Source organism: Condylura cristata, unplaced genomic scaffold (genome assembly GCF_000260355.1).
Source record: "Condylura cristata isolate star-nosed mole 26May11 unplaced genomic scaffold, ConCri1.0 scaffold00012, whole genome shotgun sequence".
In the NCBI taxonomy this organism is placed as follows: Eukaryota; Metazoa; Chordata; class Mammalia; order Eulipotyphla; family Talpidae; genus Condylura; species Condylura cristata.
In genome coordinates this window covers 22,697,533-22,715,886 of record NW_004567113.1, presented here as the reverse complement: position 1 = coordinate 22,715,886, position 18,354 = coordinate 22,697,533, and the positions used below count along the sequence as shown (strand labels likewise).

General features: G+C 34.6%; 1 protein-coding gene across 1 annotated transcript in view; it reads right to left on the bottom strand.

Moving 5' to 3' along the window:
- Nucleotides 1-15,657, bottom strand: part of LOC101623028 (transmembrane protease serine 11D-like) — a 50,317-nt gene extending 34,660 nt beyond the window's left edge. The window contains exons 1-2 of the mRNA XM_004681260.1: nt 15,602-15,657; nt 6,429-6,551 (exon numbers count right to left, since the gene is read on the bottom strand). Coding sequence (XP_004681317.1) covers nt 6,429-6,551; nt 15,602-15,657 — 179 coding nt within the window. The remainder of the gene's footprint in view (nt 1-6,428; nt 6,552-15,601) is intronic.
- Nucleotides 15,658-18,354: the final 2,697 nt, after the last annotated feature.

Below are 18,354 nucleotides of genomic sequence, written 5' to 3'. Positions count from 1 at the left end.
GGATGGTCGGAGAGGGGGTGTCGCAGGCCTGATGGTGGACAACTGGGGCGTGGTGCGAGCCTGTGTGACCTTGCGCCCTGTGCTTGGGGGCTGAGGCTATAAGGGAGGCGGCTCGCAGAGACTAAAGATGGCTACGGCTACGAGAGGAAGGGCCCTCAAGAGAACGCCAGAGAGAGCCCAAAGGGAAAGGGTGAAAATTCGCCAGTAGCTGGGAGACCTGCCGTTTCCTGGTCCCCGGCCTCCCTGCCTTGCCACCCTGCGGGTTTGACCCACAACAATAGGCATAAGAGCCATTAAAGCCTGAAAAAGCTGCCGAGGTCTCCAGGACTCTCCTTTATATGTCTGACTGAATCGAGAGCGCCTGCCCTGTGCTTGCTGGCACAATTAGAATGTTTTGGCTTCTGTGGAAGGGATGGCTCCTGAGGCCAAGGAAGAGAAAGTCAGTTTGGTTTCCCTGTAGTAGCTCGTTTTTCCTGAAACTGTTCTGAAACAAAGGACAGAAAAGGGTGTTGTGTTCAATGCCATTTTGCCTGTGAATATGGTGGCATTAGGCAAAGAACTTGTGAAGGCTATGTCAAGATGCAGATACGATTTCTTCACGTAATCTCCTGAAGAAGAAGCTCAGAGAAGGAAGAGAAGCAATGTCAGATCTCAGGTAAATGTTACATCTTCTTCTACCCCCACCCTTCTGAAATGCCATGACTTCAGAATATGCAAACATTTATTTCTGTACCTGTGCTTGTCACTTAACAAGTTTGTTTTCGACTATTTTGTCCCTCTTCCTACGAGTTAAATTTAGTTCTTCAGAACACTGCTCCCACAGTTCAGAATCATCTCTCCACCTTGACATCCGATCTGTCTTGAGTAATCTTGAGTAATTTTAACGGTAAATTAACGATGGGTAGCTATGAAAATGTTCTTTTTGTGACAAAGCAATTTGGAAAGTTTGGAAACTTACACAGGCTCATTGGGGGTGGGGGGGTATCAGTGAGGAAAGAGTAGGTAGTGTCAGGTCACTTCTGGATGCTCTGTCAAGTCTACGGAGAGTAGGATGAAGAAAATGCAATCCCGAGGAGGATATATTGATGGACCAAAGTTAATTTAGAATTTTCTGAAATGTAGTAATTAGAAGGAGGCTCTCTAGAATGTAAAGCAACATTAATAACCTAAGTACACTATTGGCTAATACGGTGGGTGATATTTGTGGCTGAATAATGGAATAAAAATGTTTTTCAGGATTAGATTTAGATGTTTACTTGTTTTTGATTTACTTGTTTTTCCAGCTTACCACAACAGTGATTGTGTGCATTGGCAAACATTAGGCACCTGCTAGCCATTTGTTTCATTATACCTTGTTTCTAGCGTTCTCTGCCAAATTCCTCCACTATTCCCCATTGTATTAAAAAAAAAAAAACAAAAATTTAAAAAATGTTCAAGGAAGTATATTTTAAGGTCCCACTTGTTAGAACTAGAATAATTTTTGGGTCTGGATGCTTCATATATTTTGGGATTATGATCAACTGGTAAGTTTCTGTGCACTTGTCCTTGTGTGATTTCCTCATCTAGCTTTTCTAACACATGGTGACTTTTTTGCTCAAAATTATTTTCTGGTAGCAGCTAAGTATTCCTACTCTCTACTGCCATTTTGTGATAGGATGAATCACCTTAAATATCTTTAACTTGGTGTTCAGCTTCTGTTGTGTACATTGCAGTGCTGCTGAAAGTAGTTTCTAGGCCAGGGCCTAGAATCTTGACTCTAGAGAATCAAAGGGATGTCTTTTACTGAATATTCTGGAGTAGACATTGAATTTGAAACTGAAGAGACAGTCTAGGAGAACTATTTTTTTTATTTTCGTCATTGGGTAAGAAGCAAGAAAGCAAAACAAATAAATGAATTTTGCATGGAATTGTTTTTTGCCTATATTCTGTTGCTTTACCTTTAATTTCCTATTCCTTTAAAGAAAAATTGCTATATTGGGGTCTAACAACTTCCATTGACAGCAGAAAAGTATTTGGAAATACCATCCTAAAATCATAGTAGTGATTAAATAAGCAGAAAATAAGAACTTATTCCTTACCTATTCAGAAACTTTAATAGCAATCTCATCTGCTAATTTTCAAAGTACAGGCTAACCTACTACTACAGATCTCTTGAGGAGGGAACTATCTTCATTTTTTCCTCCCCTTTTCCTATAGAAACAATTTGATTTTTTTTTAAGCATGACATTATTCTAAGCACTTTGTATTTATTAACATACATAATTATCCTTATTACACCTAGAAGGTAGCTAATATGATTTGTCTTATTTTCAGCTGGAGAAAATGAGAAATAGGTTAAACAAATTACCCCAAATCAAACAACCAGCAGGTGAGGGAGCCATAATCCCAGGAACTACTGAGTCTGTTGAATAGTCTCAGTGTATTCATTCTCACCCAAATAGTGTTGCCATTTATTTCATTCCAATATCCATGAATTATTATAAGAATGAGAATCATAAAAGTAATAATGACTGATAGGAATGTTTAATGTCACGTACTTTACATATACTTTATATTCAATAGCTTGATCTTTTTAACATTTTGATGAGGTTGGTCCTTTTAATCATTTTCAATACAGCTGAGAAAACTTGAGAGGCAGAAATAATATGAAAAATCCAAGGTCACAAAGTTTGTAAGAGAGAACCAGAACTCATATAATCACATTGTCTTACTGCAAAGCTAATACTATTTACAGTTCTCTGATTTCTGTGATTTTTGTTTTAGCAGAGTGCATATAGGACCAGTGTTGTGAACACAGATCACAACAATCTGTGCCTTTTAATTGAAAAGATGCTGTCCAAAAGGAAATCTACATCTTTCCCACCTCTGTTAAATGCAGGGATGATCTAGTACACATAATATAAAAACGGGAACATTTGTGCAATTTTTGATGTTTTGTTATTGAAAGAAGATATGATGCTCCTCATTCTGCCTTCTGGTTGAATGGAATGTGGATATGATAAACAGGCACAGTCACTTCGGAAATGGGTTAACAGGTCATAGAAAAGCAAAAATAAAAAACCTGGGTCCCTGACATCTTAAAGTGACATACTGACCTTTGAACATATTTGTATCTGAATCTTAGATGTTTGTATTCCTTTCCTAGATCAGTGGTTCTCAAACTTTGCTGCACTTTGAACCCCCTGAGAAATTCTAAAATGATACTGTATACAATAATACATTTTTTAAAAAAGCTTTCCAGGTAATTCTAAGTACAGCCAAGGTTAAAAGACACTGTTCTAGATCAGGGGTCAGTCAACTATAAAACCTAGCTGGTTTCCTGGTTTTATGTCCTGTAGGCCAGGAATAGCTTTTGCATTAAAAGTGGAAAAGTCAACAGAATAATTTGTGACAACAACAACAAAAATATATGAAATTCAGCCCTCAGTGTGCAGGAATAAAGTTTTGGTACTAACAGTAACCTCAAGCAGTAGGATAGAGATTATACTGCCCAAGGGGAAAATGATAATACCTGGCTTCTAGCTGAATGTATGCTGACCCTGCTGTAGACAATGAACAATTTTAGTGCAAGAATTAGTATGAGAGTCTAGAAGATTTTATTACTGCTAAATCCCTAGTATCTGCCATTAAGTATCTAGTAATCATCCCATGAAGGCTTGAGTGGAATTTGCGTATAGTTTCATAACCCTTAATTCTATCTCCCATTGTACTATTTTCAGGGAACTTACTCCCTCCCTTACAAATTCAACTGAATAGAAGACATATCATTATCATTACTTGGGATTAGAGAAAGCAAAGTAAGGTATACATTTGTAGTGAAAAATTGTGCTAAGGAGCTTTGGTTTGTCCAGCTCTTTTTACTTCACTGCTCATTACTAATTAATTTTGTGGAGATGGCTTTGGCTTCCAGGCTTGGAGTTTGGGGTAATGAAATAAAAAAGTCACAAGAAGGTGATAAAACCTTCATTGAAAAGAAGTTATCAAAAGGATATCTCTCTATGATGCTTAAAAGAGTGGTGAGGAGGTATGGATATAAGTATAAATTTGTAGGACTGAGATTTTGTTTTATTTAGTGACTCACACAGAGTTTATTTAGTAACTCACACAGAGGTGACCACAGCCAGCTTCACAGTGCTGAGCTTTAACCCTCTGTGCTGCCAGGGAGGGCCCCTTTAGTAACAGATTCTTAAAGAACTTTTAATGTTTAATTCATACAAGATATTGTGGAATCCTTAAGGCAAAAATCATTTAGTGATGTTTAACAACATGTAATTACACCTGAAGATAATTAGTGTTATGTCTTTTATACATTAGCAAAAAAATAAAAAAGACAAAGGAAATAATATCTAAGACTTAGAAACCCTATTAAAGTATTTTATACAGCCTCAGGAGAATCCCTTCTTGTTCTGACAGGTTTACTGACTTGAGAAAACTTATGTTATTAAGAAAATTTATTCTCATGCAGAAGCATTTAATTTTGAACTTTCTGTTTTTATAAGCCACTGAAGTTTATAATTTCTGGGAAGTAGTGAAATCTGAACTATATTAGTATTGATATTCATTTTATATGTATAGTTTCTTCTAGTATTACTAAATCTGTCTCTATAGGATTGTGTTGGAATAAACTTAAAGTGGTGACTATAATGGGAAAACATGTATATATTGTGTGTACATACTTATATATGTGTGTATATCTACTGGTATTTAAAACAAGTATATCTTTTACTCATTGATGTCTCCAATGTAGCTCACTTGGAAATAGTCCACCTTGAGTATTTAAGCATCAGGAAATATTTCTCACTTCCCTAACTTGAGATCCCATTACCCCTCCAGGTACTTTCTTGGATAGACCTAGGATGAGTAGTTCTTCACCCCCCCCCCCATGGTTTCTATCTGTTTCATAGGAAACATCTATACTTTTTTTTTTTTTTTTGTCTCAAAGATCATTCAAGTTACTTAAGGTCTCCACATCCTCGCCACTCTTTTAGACAAGCAAACCTTTTGTATATAATATATATCCAGGTGTAGATCAGACTCTAGTCCACTGTATTCCCAAATTGGCCAGGGTACTTCCAAGGTTGTATTGGTATTTCAAAGTCCGTATTTGATGGAATAGGGCAAAAAATTCATCTATTCATGTATTGGGGTGGTTTTAATGAAAGAAAAATAGTAGTATATCTATTTATTTATAAAGTTACAGTTTTTGGTTTTCTTATCTGATTTTCTGGGACTTTTATACCCTTCATGAAAGGAGTAGGTGGTATATCTATTCTTGAATGCTCACCTCTTACTCAGAGGTTTATAAGCTTATTCTATGACTCTGACTCTTGGTCTCGCAGCTGAAGCAGCTTGCATTACAACCTACCTAGTCATCTTGTTCACTTAAACAGTAAGTCTGTTTATAATAAAAGACTATATTTGGAAGATGAAACAGATGGTTGTAAACACTTATTCTTGGGAGTATGGCCTCTTTGCTCCATTATATCCAGTTTTATTTCTGTATTTATTTTTTTTCCTCAGAAACTGAAATGGAAGCTTGTTTAGGTACCTTTGTCCCCTAAATATATTTTTATCAGAAAATACTAAAATAGCAGTTTCTAACCTGAGCCATGAATTACTCAGAATAGAGACGAGATGGTAGCAGAAGATAATTCTACAGAAAAATGTTTTTACATATATAAAAGCATTGTTCTAGACTTAGTAACAATGATTTTTGTATGTATGCTAATTTTCAAACATGGTGTATATAGTGGAATGTAAGTTATTTAAAAGTGTTACTAAATTTATAGTACTGGTGTATTTATTTTCTTATTCAATAAAATTATTCTTGTAGCAATGTAGGGAATATTTTTTTACTATGTAAAGGCCCTCAGTATTGAGTAGGAAAGAGTAGATGAAAGAAAAGAATATATCAAGAACGGGCACAGTTTTTAACACAATAGGACTGTTTTAAAGAAAAATCAAATCTGAGGATCCCATAATTTTTCCCTTTCCATTCTTCAGTAATAGGAATGATGTACTTTTGTGGAGAATTTGGAGGAAATACTGTATAAAGAAAAAAGACTTTGGAATAAGAAATTTAACTTCAAATCCCAGATTCTAGGCTTTTGTATTTGTTAAATCATTGACTTATCTCTTCAGAAAGTTGTAAGTTCAGCAAAGGCAGGGACTATGTCTATATTAGTCATTAGTATTTTCCCAGAACCTAGATATTTGTCTGGGATTAAGGAATATACCAAATATCTGGGTTCAGAATTTCTTAAACCAAATATCAATGAATAACAAAATCTGCAGTACATGCTATTAAACAAGAGAAATTCTCTCTGACAAATCTTTTTTGATTATTTCCTTTTCCACTCCCCAAATTTATAAATTTCCCAATAATGGAAGTCATTCTGTTTTATAGGAAAGCCAGGCATAATTATTACTTACCATAAGTGACAAAATAAGCAATGAGTCCGATGACTACTGAGACAATTAACAGCATTAGGATACCCAGGGTAATCTTTCCACACCTTGTGAGTTTCATTTGTGTGCAGGAGTCTGTTGTCCTGAGCAGAAAAGACAGAAAATCAAGTCTTAATATGAGCAAGGTATAGGAATCTCAGTAATGAATGTGAATTTAATGTTAATTGTAAAAGTGAATCATGTTACATTGACTATGGAACTTGGGAAAATGATATATAGAATTAGTGAACATAATATTTAGTGTGCTTATTTTACAGTACATAGGAATGATGGAAATACTTTTCATTCAGCCAGTATTTACAGATGTCCTACTATGGTTAGGCACAACTGTAAGAGCAAAGTTTACATTTTACTGAAGAGAGATAGTCTGCAGATAAAGAGCATAATTAATAAATACATAACTGGTAAGAAGATATGGGTTGTGGGGAAAATATGTTGAGCTGTGCAAAGTCCATAATTATGAAAGTGTGTGGGATGGTGGCAGCTGGATACAATGATAGAGTGATCAGACTAGGCACACTGAGAAAGTAAAACCTGAGCAGACTTACAACATGTGAGGAGCTTCCCATGCAGAGGGAGCAATTCAGTAATGACCATGAGGGAATTTAGGAGGACAATGTGCCTGTAGCAGTGAATGAAGAAAGGAGTGAGAGCCTAAATCTGGACTTTGAGGTTGAGGACTAAACTGGTAATGTAAATCCACATACAGATTAGGCTCTGGGATGAGTAGAGATTATGGAGAGTAAATTATATATAGAAAAGATCAATATATGATCACCAGAGTACTCCCATATTAAGAGATTAGGGAAAAGAGGAAGCAACCAGTGAGTTTAGGAGGAAAAATAAAGTACAGAGAAATGTGCCCTGGAAGTTAATTGGAGTTTATAGAAGATGGTGAAGGGGGTAAACTGTTTAAGGTGTTGGTGATAGCTCAAATAAGGTGAGAAAATGAATGCTGAAATTGACCATTGAATCATACTTATGGAGGTAACCTGTTATCTTGATGAAAGAAATTTTAGGAGTTCAAGGGTCATCAGACTGCTTAGAGATTGATATGAGACAGTGACCATGGGCCACTCTTGCAAAGAGCTGGCTCCAAATAGGGCTCCCAGTGGTGACAGCAATGGGTCAAGAGTAAGCTTTAGTTTATTATAAGTTTACATAACAAAATAAAACTTTCTTTATATTCATTTTACTATAAAAATTATATATATGCTGTTTTATTAAGGAGTAATTCATAGAGAAGAGCTCAGTGAACCTCTAAAAGTCCATCACATAGATTTAATAACAATTAACATTTTGCATGTACATTAATTTTCTGAAGTATTTTAAAGTACAGAAAAATTCATGCATTGTAATATTCACCCCTTTGCTTTCCATTTAAAGTTAAGGACTTAAAAAACTGGATTATTATCATACCTAATGAAATTATCAAAAATTGCTTAATATTCTCAAGTCTATATTCAAGTATCTTTTTCCTCAAACTATCTTTCACAATTTTCTTGTTGTTGAACAACAGTCAACTAAAAAGCTCCACACTGTACTTGATTATTATTTCTCTTTCACTAATAGAACAATTTCCAAATATGTCCTCTTTACTTCTTAAGTCACTGACTTGTGGGAGATGCTGGGTTAATTACTCTATCAAATGCTTTACCAAAGAGAAGACTGTGTGTTTAGTTTTCAAACATTTATAATTAACCTTTATTTTGTGATGACTATTGACTGAATGCAGTTGTAAGAAGTAATGCAGAGATCTTACACACCTTATCCAATGTTTCCCTATGGGAACAAATTGTAAAACTACAGTATTCTATCACAATCAGAATATTTACATTAAAGCTACTTTCAAAAGTCCTTCAAATTGCCCATTTTATAGCCATGCCACCTGGATGCCAGTCCCTTACTCCTCCTGATTTACCTCCTGGTGATCTCTAATAATCTGGATTATATGTTTTTTTTCCCTTAAAGATTTATTTATGCATATAAGAGCTGGGGTACAGGCAAAGGGTGCAGGGGAGTTGCTGAGGGGACCCACCAGAGAGGGGAACAGGCAGATCTACTGAAATACACTGCTGAAAGGAGCATCGAGCAGGTCAGGAGAGGTCTGCTGCACCATGTGGGTCACCTCCCTGGGCAGGAATCGAACTTGTGCTGCAGTGGCTGTGGATAGCTTCATAGTGCTGTGCTTTAACCCGTCGGGGAGGGCCCTGTGTACATGTTTTTGTGTGAGCTTAAGTCTACATTTCTTTGGAATTAATTTTCAGAGATATAATTGCTCATTTGTGTGGTAGTGGCTAATTTAAGAAACAGACTTTTTCAAAATGGTTGTGACATTTTATGTTTCCACCAGCAATGTGTAAATTCCTCTGCATCCTTGCCAGTATTTATTTTGTGTTTTTAGTTTTAACCATTTTGCGCAAGTATGCAGATTTTTGTGATTTTAATTTGCATTGAATAATGATCTTGCAAATCTTTACATGTGCTTATTTGCCATGAATAAATATCTATTTATGTCCACTGAAATGTCTATTTTGGCGATTTTCTAGTTGGATTTTTCCTTTTCACTATTTTGAGAATTCTTTTGATAGTCTTTATACTGGTCCTCTGTGGGATTCCTGTTTTGCAATCTACCCTCCCACCCAGTTTATAGTTTTTCCCTGTCTTAACAGTCTTCTACAGAGCAAAATGTTTTAATTTCAGCGAAGGCCAGTTTCCTAATTAATCTAATGTGGACTATGCTTTTGGTATCAAATCTAAGGATTCTTACTAGCCCTAGCTGTCAGACTCTCTGATACTTCTTTCCTAAAAAGTTTATATATTTGATACCATTTCCGTTAATAACTATATTAGGTCAGATATTTAGGTTGAGGATTATTTCTTGCTGAGGTCGATTTTTGTTCCTTTGGGTGTTTACTTGATATAGCATCATCTGCCAATCTTTCCCATCTTGACTTGCCTTTGTACCTTAGTCAAAAATCAGTTGGACATATTTATATGGTTCCATTTCCAGGTTTTCTTATGTTCCATTAATTTGGATCTCTCCCACCTTCCATACCATGTAATCTCCATTATATACTGTCTTAAAATTATCTAGTTGATTCTTCCCACTTTATTAAAATAGTTTATAGCTAGTCTTGTTCCTTTGCTTTTCCACATAAAATTGAGACAAAAGTATCTATATGTAAATAAGATTTGCTTGACTTTTGATAAACATGGCAGTAAAAGAATGCTAGTTTGAACATAATTGACATATTTACTATGCAGAGTCTTCCAATTCATGGACACTGTATTTTCCCTTTTAATTAGCTGTTCTTTAGATGTCTTTCATCGGCATCATTTTTTAGCATACAAGTCCTATCTACATTTTTCATAAATTACTTCTTAAGTATTTATAAGTGATATTTTAACTTGTGCATTGCTAGTATTTAGAGGTAGAATTAATGTTTTAGTTGATCCTGCATTTGTGACTTGTTGGTTCAATTTGTAGTTGCATTTGCCTATATAGACTCCTTGAAATTTTCTATGTAGACAATCACATTTGCAAATAGGTTTAGTTTTACTTTTTACTTTCCAATCTCTGATTTTTGTTCACTATTCTTAATTAGGTATTGGCCAGGACTTATACTAGCGTGTTAAATAAGAGTCATGAGCATGGACATTTTTGTTTTGTGCCTATCTTGGTTGGAAAGCATTGTATCATTAAGTTTTTAAAATATGCTTATTTGAAGTCTAAGAGGTTTCCCTCTATTATATTTTCCTAAGAATTTTTGTTATGAAATGGTGTTGAATTTTGTCAATTCTTTTTCTATTTTTTTTTTTACATCAATGTGATTTTTCTTTTTGGCCTGTTAATTGGTGGATTATATTGACTTAAAAACATATTTAATCAACCTTTCACTCCAGTATGAACAACATTTGGTATTTCACTTTTTGGGGGGAATTTTCAATTTTAATTTCCTAGGCAGTTACAAGTCTGTTCAGATCATCTAGTTAAAACTGGGTGAGTTGTGCCAATGTGTGTTTTTCCAAGAATTGGTACGTTTTGTCTAAGTTGTCCAATTTATGCATATGAAGTTGTTGATAGTATTTCCTTATGCAATAGCTACAGGTATATAGAAGATATTCCCTATTTAATTTTCGATGCCAGTAATTTGAGTGTTTTTCTTTGTCCAGTGGTTTACCCTTTTTATGGATCTTTTCTAAGGACCATTGCTTTTTTTTTTTTTATATTTGTTTTCAAATTCAGTCATTTCTGCTCTTTATTTCTTTCATTCTGCTTACATTGTATTTATTTTATAGTTTCTCTAGGTTCTTACAGTGGAAGCTTAAGTTACTGACTTGAGGTATTTTCCCTTTTCTAAACATGCTTTTGATGCTATAAGTTTCCATCTTACTACAGTTTTAGCTGTGTCTCACAGATTTCATGTTATTTACATTCAGTTCAATGTATTTTTAACTTCATTGGAGAATTTCTCATTGACTTATGGATTATTTTGAAATGTATTTAGATACCTAGTGTTTGGAGATAACTCTAAAAAAATGATTTCTAGTTTAACTCCTTTGTAGTTGGAAAATGTACTATACATGATTTCAATTATCTTAAGTTTGCTAAGGTGTGTTTTTTGACATTGCTTATGATGTGTCTTGGAATATATAGTCCATGGGTGCTTAAAAAGTATATCCAGGCCCACCGCGGTGGCGCAGCGGGTTAAAGCATGGCACTAAGAAGCTAAAGCCACTTCTGCTTGAATTTGAACCTTGCCTGTCCCGGAGGTGACCCACAAGGCGCTGCAGACCTCTCCTGACCCACCTGCTGCTCCTCTCAGCAGTAAACTTCATTGATCTGCCTGTTCTATTTCCTAATCTGGCTCTGTTGAATCCTCTCACTGCCCCTGCACCACTGGCCTGTGCCCCAGTTCTGTATGCACAAATGAATCTTTAAAAAAAAGTGTATTCTGCTCTTAGTGGTGTTTTTTGTAATTATTAGAGCCTTTGATGATGATGATGCTGTTATTCTATATCCTGCTTTCCTGTGTAGTTGTCTAACAATAATTGAAGAGAGGTGGGGAAGTTTACAACTATAATTTGAATTTTTAGCAATTTCTCCTTTCAGTTCTATAGATTTTATTTTCCAAACATATTTTGCTGCCCTTTCTTTGGGTAATACACTTTGAAGGCAGATCGACTTCTTTTGTCCTTATACAGTTTCCCTTCTGGTAATTTTCTTTACTCTGAAGTCTATACTCTTATTATTCCTCCTTTCCTTTAAATAATTTTGCATGATAAACATTTTCCATCCGCTTACTATTAACCTACCCATATTGGTAATATGAGTTTCTTATAGGTAATATTTTAAAATTTGTTCTGTTAATTATCTTCTTTTACTGGTACATTTAGAGTATTTACATTTAAAATAACTATGAATATTTTAGGACTCAACTGTACTTTTTTAATACCTTCATCAAGACAGTCTTTGGAAACTCTGGGAGTTTATATACTTATTTACAGCCTGTGACTTTATAGACATTAGTTGATATATACTCTTTGGAAGCAATAGTTAAGACAGAGTACTAGAAGAACCATAGTAAAACCTTTTAGATAAGGTATCACTTATAAGCTGGAAGTTTATTCCATTGTAGCTATGTCAGTATTATTAAATGTGCACAGAGGTGGAAGAAATGTCTCTTTAGAAGTTAAATAATTTACTGTTCATGTTTCTGAACATTTTCTATGTGCAAGTCATGTTACCAAAGGAATATACAATAATGAACAAGATTATTAAGTGAAGGTTAAATAACAAATAAGGCTAGTAAATGTAAAATGCAACAATTTTAAACTTTTAATTTTGTTGTATCTGCTATATTTTGTTGTTGCAAGGGCTGCCATACAAAGTACCACAGACTGGGTGGCTTCAACAACAGAAATTTATTTTCTCACAGTTCAGGAGGGCTAAAAGTCTGAGGTTACGGTGTTTACAAGTTTAGTTTCTTCTTTGAGGCTTCTCTCCTTGGCTTACAGATGACTTTTCTCCTTCTATCTTCACATGAGCTTCCCTCTGTACATATCTGTCCTAATTTCCCCTTACAAAGACACCAGTCCCTCTGGATTATGGTTCATTCTAGTGATCCCTTTGCAACATAATTATTTCTTTAGAGACCTTGTGTCCAAATATAGCCATATTCTCTGAATTTTGAGATAACACAATTCAGCCATAAAATATTTAAAATACCTTTTAATAAATACGTTATTTACATTTTTCCATACTACATACCACTAAGAATAATATTTTAGGTGTATGTGTGTGGTTGTAGGTATGTGGAAATGGTTCTCTATATATTGTATAAATATATACAAGTAAACTTACATTAAAATGACTTAAGTTTGAAATACATACATTAATATTGTTTGCAAACAAAATCAACTATTACAAATTTATTTTTAATTAATATAACTCTATGAGCAGATGTTATTCCCTGTAAGACAATACTAACTAGAATTCAGTGCAGGTGAAATTCGAAGTCAAAATCTTTTTTAGAAATTTAATTTTATTTACAATATTTTCACCATTTAAAATATTGAAAATTATGTATGCACTGTGTACATAAAATATATCTCAACATTTCTGTCAGCTGATGTTAATAAAAAAATTGTAAGACATAGTAAGACATCTTACTGTGTAAATGTTTAGAGGGAACACACTTTTCATGTATTGAAAATAATTGACCAATTGACTTTGAATTAAAAATGGTGTTTAAAGTTTCAGAGAAATAAGTGTAAATGATAGTTAAACCTGGCAGCTGAAATTCCTACTGAAACCTTGTAATGTCTACCATGTCAACAGATAACGTCTGCCTATTTTACTGATATCACAGCTAGCCATATAAATAAACTTCAATGAAACTAGGATGAATAAATTATGAAGTTTACTTGCAAATATTTGTAATTCTCAACTGTGTTGCTTTTCAGATTAAACCATGAGCTTTTGCAGGTAAGTTGAATGTTGGCAACTTCATAATAATTCAGTGTATCAAAACACAAATATACTTCATTGTATCTTCTTATATAAAGTGTTGTAAAGTAATTCTTGTATACAGGAATTTGTTTGCTAAGTAATATGGTTTGACTTTAAATTTCCCTCCAGTTATGTTTCTATAGTGAGAAATACATGTTTTGTAGCTGGAAGGGAATTTGCAACTCACCCGTTTCACTTTCCTAATTTTAAAGAATAGGAAATTGTAAGATATTTTGTCTTTAGGGAATTTCAAGTGTATGAGAGATAGTATTCTAGATAGACATTTCTTTTCTGGTAATCACCAGTATATAACTGGTAAAAAGGAACATATTTAAGTTAAAGTTAGAATTAGGATTAGGGTTATTTATTTCCTGATCTCTAGGAAGAAAATGAAATCATATAGGACACTCTAATTTTCAATTCTCATTTGCTGTTTAGCTAAAATCTAAGAACACTACAGCGACACATCTATTTTGATTCACAAATATAAAATCATGGTTAATAAATATTCATTTTAAAAGCAAATGAATTAAGTGCTCATTTCTGTCACTATTACCTGAGGGTTTTTTTTTTTTAAAGATGTAGATGTTTTATTGATTTGTAATGTGGTTATTGTGTGTGTTATTAAATTCTAAAGAAAAAAAATGAAACTTTGCCATATCTATTTTCTTGCAATTATTTTTTTTAAAACAATGCCAGACATATCAATTCCATTTTCTTAAACTGTTATGGGGAATGTTGGTTGAAATACACACTTGTCAGCTGGGACTAGATCTTGAATGGGAGTAGATGCAAAGAACAGGAAAACTCCTTTGGATTTCAACAACATGTCTCAGTTTCCAAGGTGTGTGCTTACTAATGTGTATCCTGAAGTTGTCCAGATGTAATAATGACAAGGTGGCAAGGAAATTGAGGCTTATTTAGCAATCTTAGAGTGCCTAGTTGTGCAGTTGTAAATAAAATATTAATTCCTTGAAAGAATGAACTTGGAATCTCCCTACACATTTCTTACATATTATTTATGGAGTTTTAGGATCTGAGCAAATTAATGTGGACATGAAACACATTGCTTAGAAGCCAAGATCAAACATTGTTACCAGAGATTTTACTAGTAAAATAATAGGAATTAACAGTAAAAATTTGATGGAAATTACTTCAGGATGTCTCTTACAGCTAATTAAGCTAAATTATTAATATGAATGTATAAATTGACTGATTGTTAAAACTGTTTATTGGGAAGTTACATTCTGTCCAATACTAAACCTAGAAAAGTTGTCTAAAAATTTTATTAAAAATATGGGTCATGGTCAATAAGTTTCTCAAGGTATGCATTTTGTTGGAATGCTAGGAAAGAGTAATATGTGTGAACTTGTCTTTGTCTGCTAATTTGGTTAGTAAGATTCAAACATAAAAATGATTGTCCACCAGTGTGCTATCAGTCAGCACATTTCTTTGATATATAAGGCCATTGTTCTCTGACAAAGTGGCTTTACTGATGGAAAGGAATAGAATTCCTCTTTTGTTGTTGCTGTTCTTGTTTCCAACTAAAACATTAAATCATATCACTGAAAATGTATATTAGTGAAACACTGTTTTAGTACCTAAAAATTAAGACCTACATGTATGTCCACTATTAGCTGTAGATAAAATAACATTGTAAACATCTTGTAAACATATGTACAATAACATGTCAAAATAACAAATATTAATGCCCCATTAAAAAATAAACGTTAGAAGTGATGCATATAACTCCATAGATACATATATCTTTCTTCAGTTCTCAAAGTGAAATTATTTAAAAGTAAAATTCCCCAATTTTACCTCAATTCCAGCAATTATATTCATATATATACACATGTATGTATCCATTCCTATACTTTTCTAGTGTATAATGGAAAGATTTATCACAGAATAATAAAACTAATGATTAAAATCTTTCATAAACTGTTTCCCTCTTTAGCATATATACGACCATATTTCTATAAAAGGTAAGGAAGCAAGTCCTACTTGGACATAAAAATACAAAAGAAGCTACTTTTGCTAATCTGGTCCTTTCAGTTTACCAGAGAGCCTCAAGAAACCTTCCTGCCCTCTGCTGCCCACCCTGCTCAAGCCCACCTGTTCTGCAGCTGTGTCCATGGCTGCTCCCTCGGCTGAGCTCGTCCCTTTGCCATCCTCTCGCCAAGTGCTGGTAGCATAGTCATTCTTCACCTATTTAGCTTATGAGATCCTGTGGGTTTTATGTGTTTTATGATAATAGTGTCATGATAATACTTAACACTTGCACAACTTTTCATCTTCAAAGCGCATTCTGAACATTTACTAATTAATTTTACATTAGTAAAACATGAGCTGTGTGTATGCTGCTCCATAATTAATCATATGACCCAAGTGGAGGCAAAATTTGAAACTCTTGTGATTGGGATGGGAATAGTGTCACTGGGTTTGAGGACAGTGAAACTTTATTAAGGCTTACATTTTTTGGAGATGAGCACCTGCACTTCTCACTCCCTAGAATCCACTTCCAAAGACTGTGGTAGATTTCTTTATTACTTTTTGGTAGAAGGCCAATTGTTTTTCGAACTCTAACCCTCCATTAAGAGCTGAATGCTCTCCAACTCTTAACTCTCATGCTTTCTTCAGACTGTATATCATTATTTCATGAATTCCTCCCTGAAATTTTTACTGCTACCCTTAAACTAGTGTTCACTGAAAAATTTTCCATGCCTTAAAATCCAAAGTGTGCTGATATTTTATTGAAAATAGATATAAATATTAATTTCCCAAAAGTTTTGGATAGCATTCTGGTTAATAGCTGCCAATTTCTGTATTAATGTGGAGACTAGATAGGACATATCCTGATGTTCAGTCACTTGAAAGCATTTGACAGATGAGGAGCAACCAAGTAAGGGGTGCAGTTATATGCCAAGGTAGAGACTTCTTAAGTGACAGCATTTGTTAAAAAAACTCAACTTTTTTTTGTAGTCAAATAGAATCACTGTGTTACCTACCTTATGTCCTTTCTTTCCAAAACCTGTAAAGGGAATGATAATCATGAAATCATATTGCATTAGAATGAAGAAGAACCATAATGGTAGTTCTTATATCAGTTATTAATAAGGAGTTGATCAGATATATTTACACTCTTTTTTTAAAAAAAGATTTATTTATGCATATAAGAACTGGGGTACAGGACAGGTGCAGGGCTTCAGAGGATTCACCAAAGACAGAGTAGGGAGCAGAACAGGCATGTTGACTGAAATACATTGCTGAGGGGATCAATAGGTGGGACAGGAGAGGTCTGCTGTGCCATGTGGGTCAGATCCCTGGCTAGGGATCAAATTCATGCTGCAGTGGCTGTGGATAGTCTACAGTGCTGTGCTTTAACCTGCTGTGCCACCAGGGAGGGCCATATATTTACATTCTTAAACAATTCTCCACTGTAATTCTATTTGAGAATTCCAGACTCTCTGCTCTGCCCTTGTTAAAAGATCTAGTGTGTTCACTTTTTTTTAAAAAAGATTTTATTTATTTATGTATACACAACAGGGATACAGGCCAGAGGTGCAGGGGCAGTGAGAGGATCACCAGGGACAGAGTGGGGAGCAGAACAGGCAGATCTACTGAAATATACTGCTGAAGGGAACAGCGGGGCAGGTAGGGAGAGGTCTGCCATGCCATGTGGTCACCTCCTGGGCAGGCGGGGATTGAACTCATGCTGAAGTGGCTTTAGCTTCTCAGTGCTCTGCTTTAATCTGCTGCACCACCAGGGAGAGCCCCCACTTCTTTTACTCTCATTTGTCTGTATAAATTCTCATTCTTTAAGGGTAGCTCAATCTTTTCTCCATGTGGGCTCCTCAAAATACTGTTTTGTGATTTGAAACTCATAAACTAATGGGAGATTACACCAAAATGTGTTCAGGATTTGGGGTAAGTTAGACTAAGTATTATAAACTTCCTGAATTATTGTTTTAGAATGGTCTTTGGAAACCAAAAAATAGTATTTTGATACAGAATGTTATCTTTCTTTGATCAAAAATATATATCAGATAAACTATGGTACATTAAAGGTATAGTGATGAGAGAAAAGAAATCTCTCAAGTCATGCAAAGACTTGCATTTTACTATGTAACACATTTTACCGTGTAAAAGAAGCCAACCTAAAAAAGGCTATGTATAATCTGATTCCAACTACATGTCCTGAATGTGGCATAACTATGGTGATAGCAAAAATTTCAGTGGTTTCCAAGGGTCAGGAGAGGGGAATGGATAGATAAAATACAGAGGATTTTTAGGACAGTGAACATGCTTTGTATGGTACTGTACTGATTAATACATGTCATTGTACATCTGTCCAAAATCACAGAATGTCCAAAACCAAGGTAAATTATGGACTTTGGGTGATTATGACTTGTCAGGGTAGATTCATCAATCATGATAAATGTAACACTGGTGAACAGTGTCAACAGTAGGGGAAACTGTACATTTGTGGGGAGTAGGAAATATATGTGAACGTTCTGTACCTTTCAGCTGTGCTGTAAACCAAACACTCCTCTAAAAAAAATGAAGTCTTTAAAAAAAATGTGTTGCACATCTGCCTGATTTAGGCACCATACTAGTTATAAAGTAGAAATAGCACCCTAGGAGCCTTTCAAACTCACATGAATGCAATTACATAAGCTAGCAATCAAAAAATAACAAAATAAGCACTAGATGGAGCATTCATGGAACACCATATGGACGTGGAAGTGAAACTGAATATTGCTATTGTAAGAGGCCGCTGGAGAGGAGTATGCAGAGGATGCATGATCTAGCCGAAGGCCTGTAGTATGCAAAGGAATGCATACACGTAGGGGGAAGGGAATGAATCA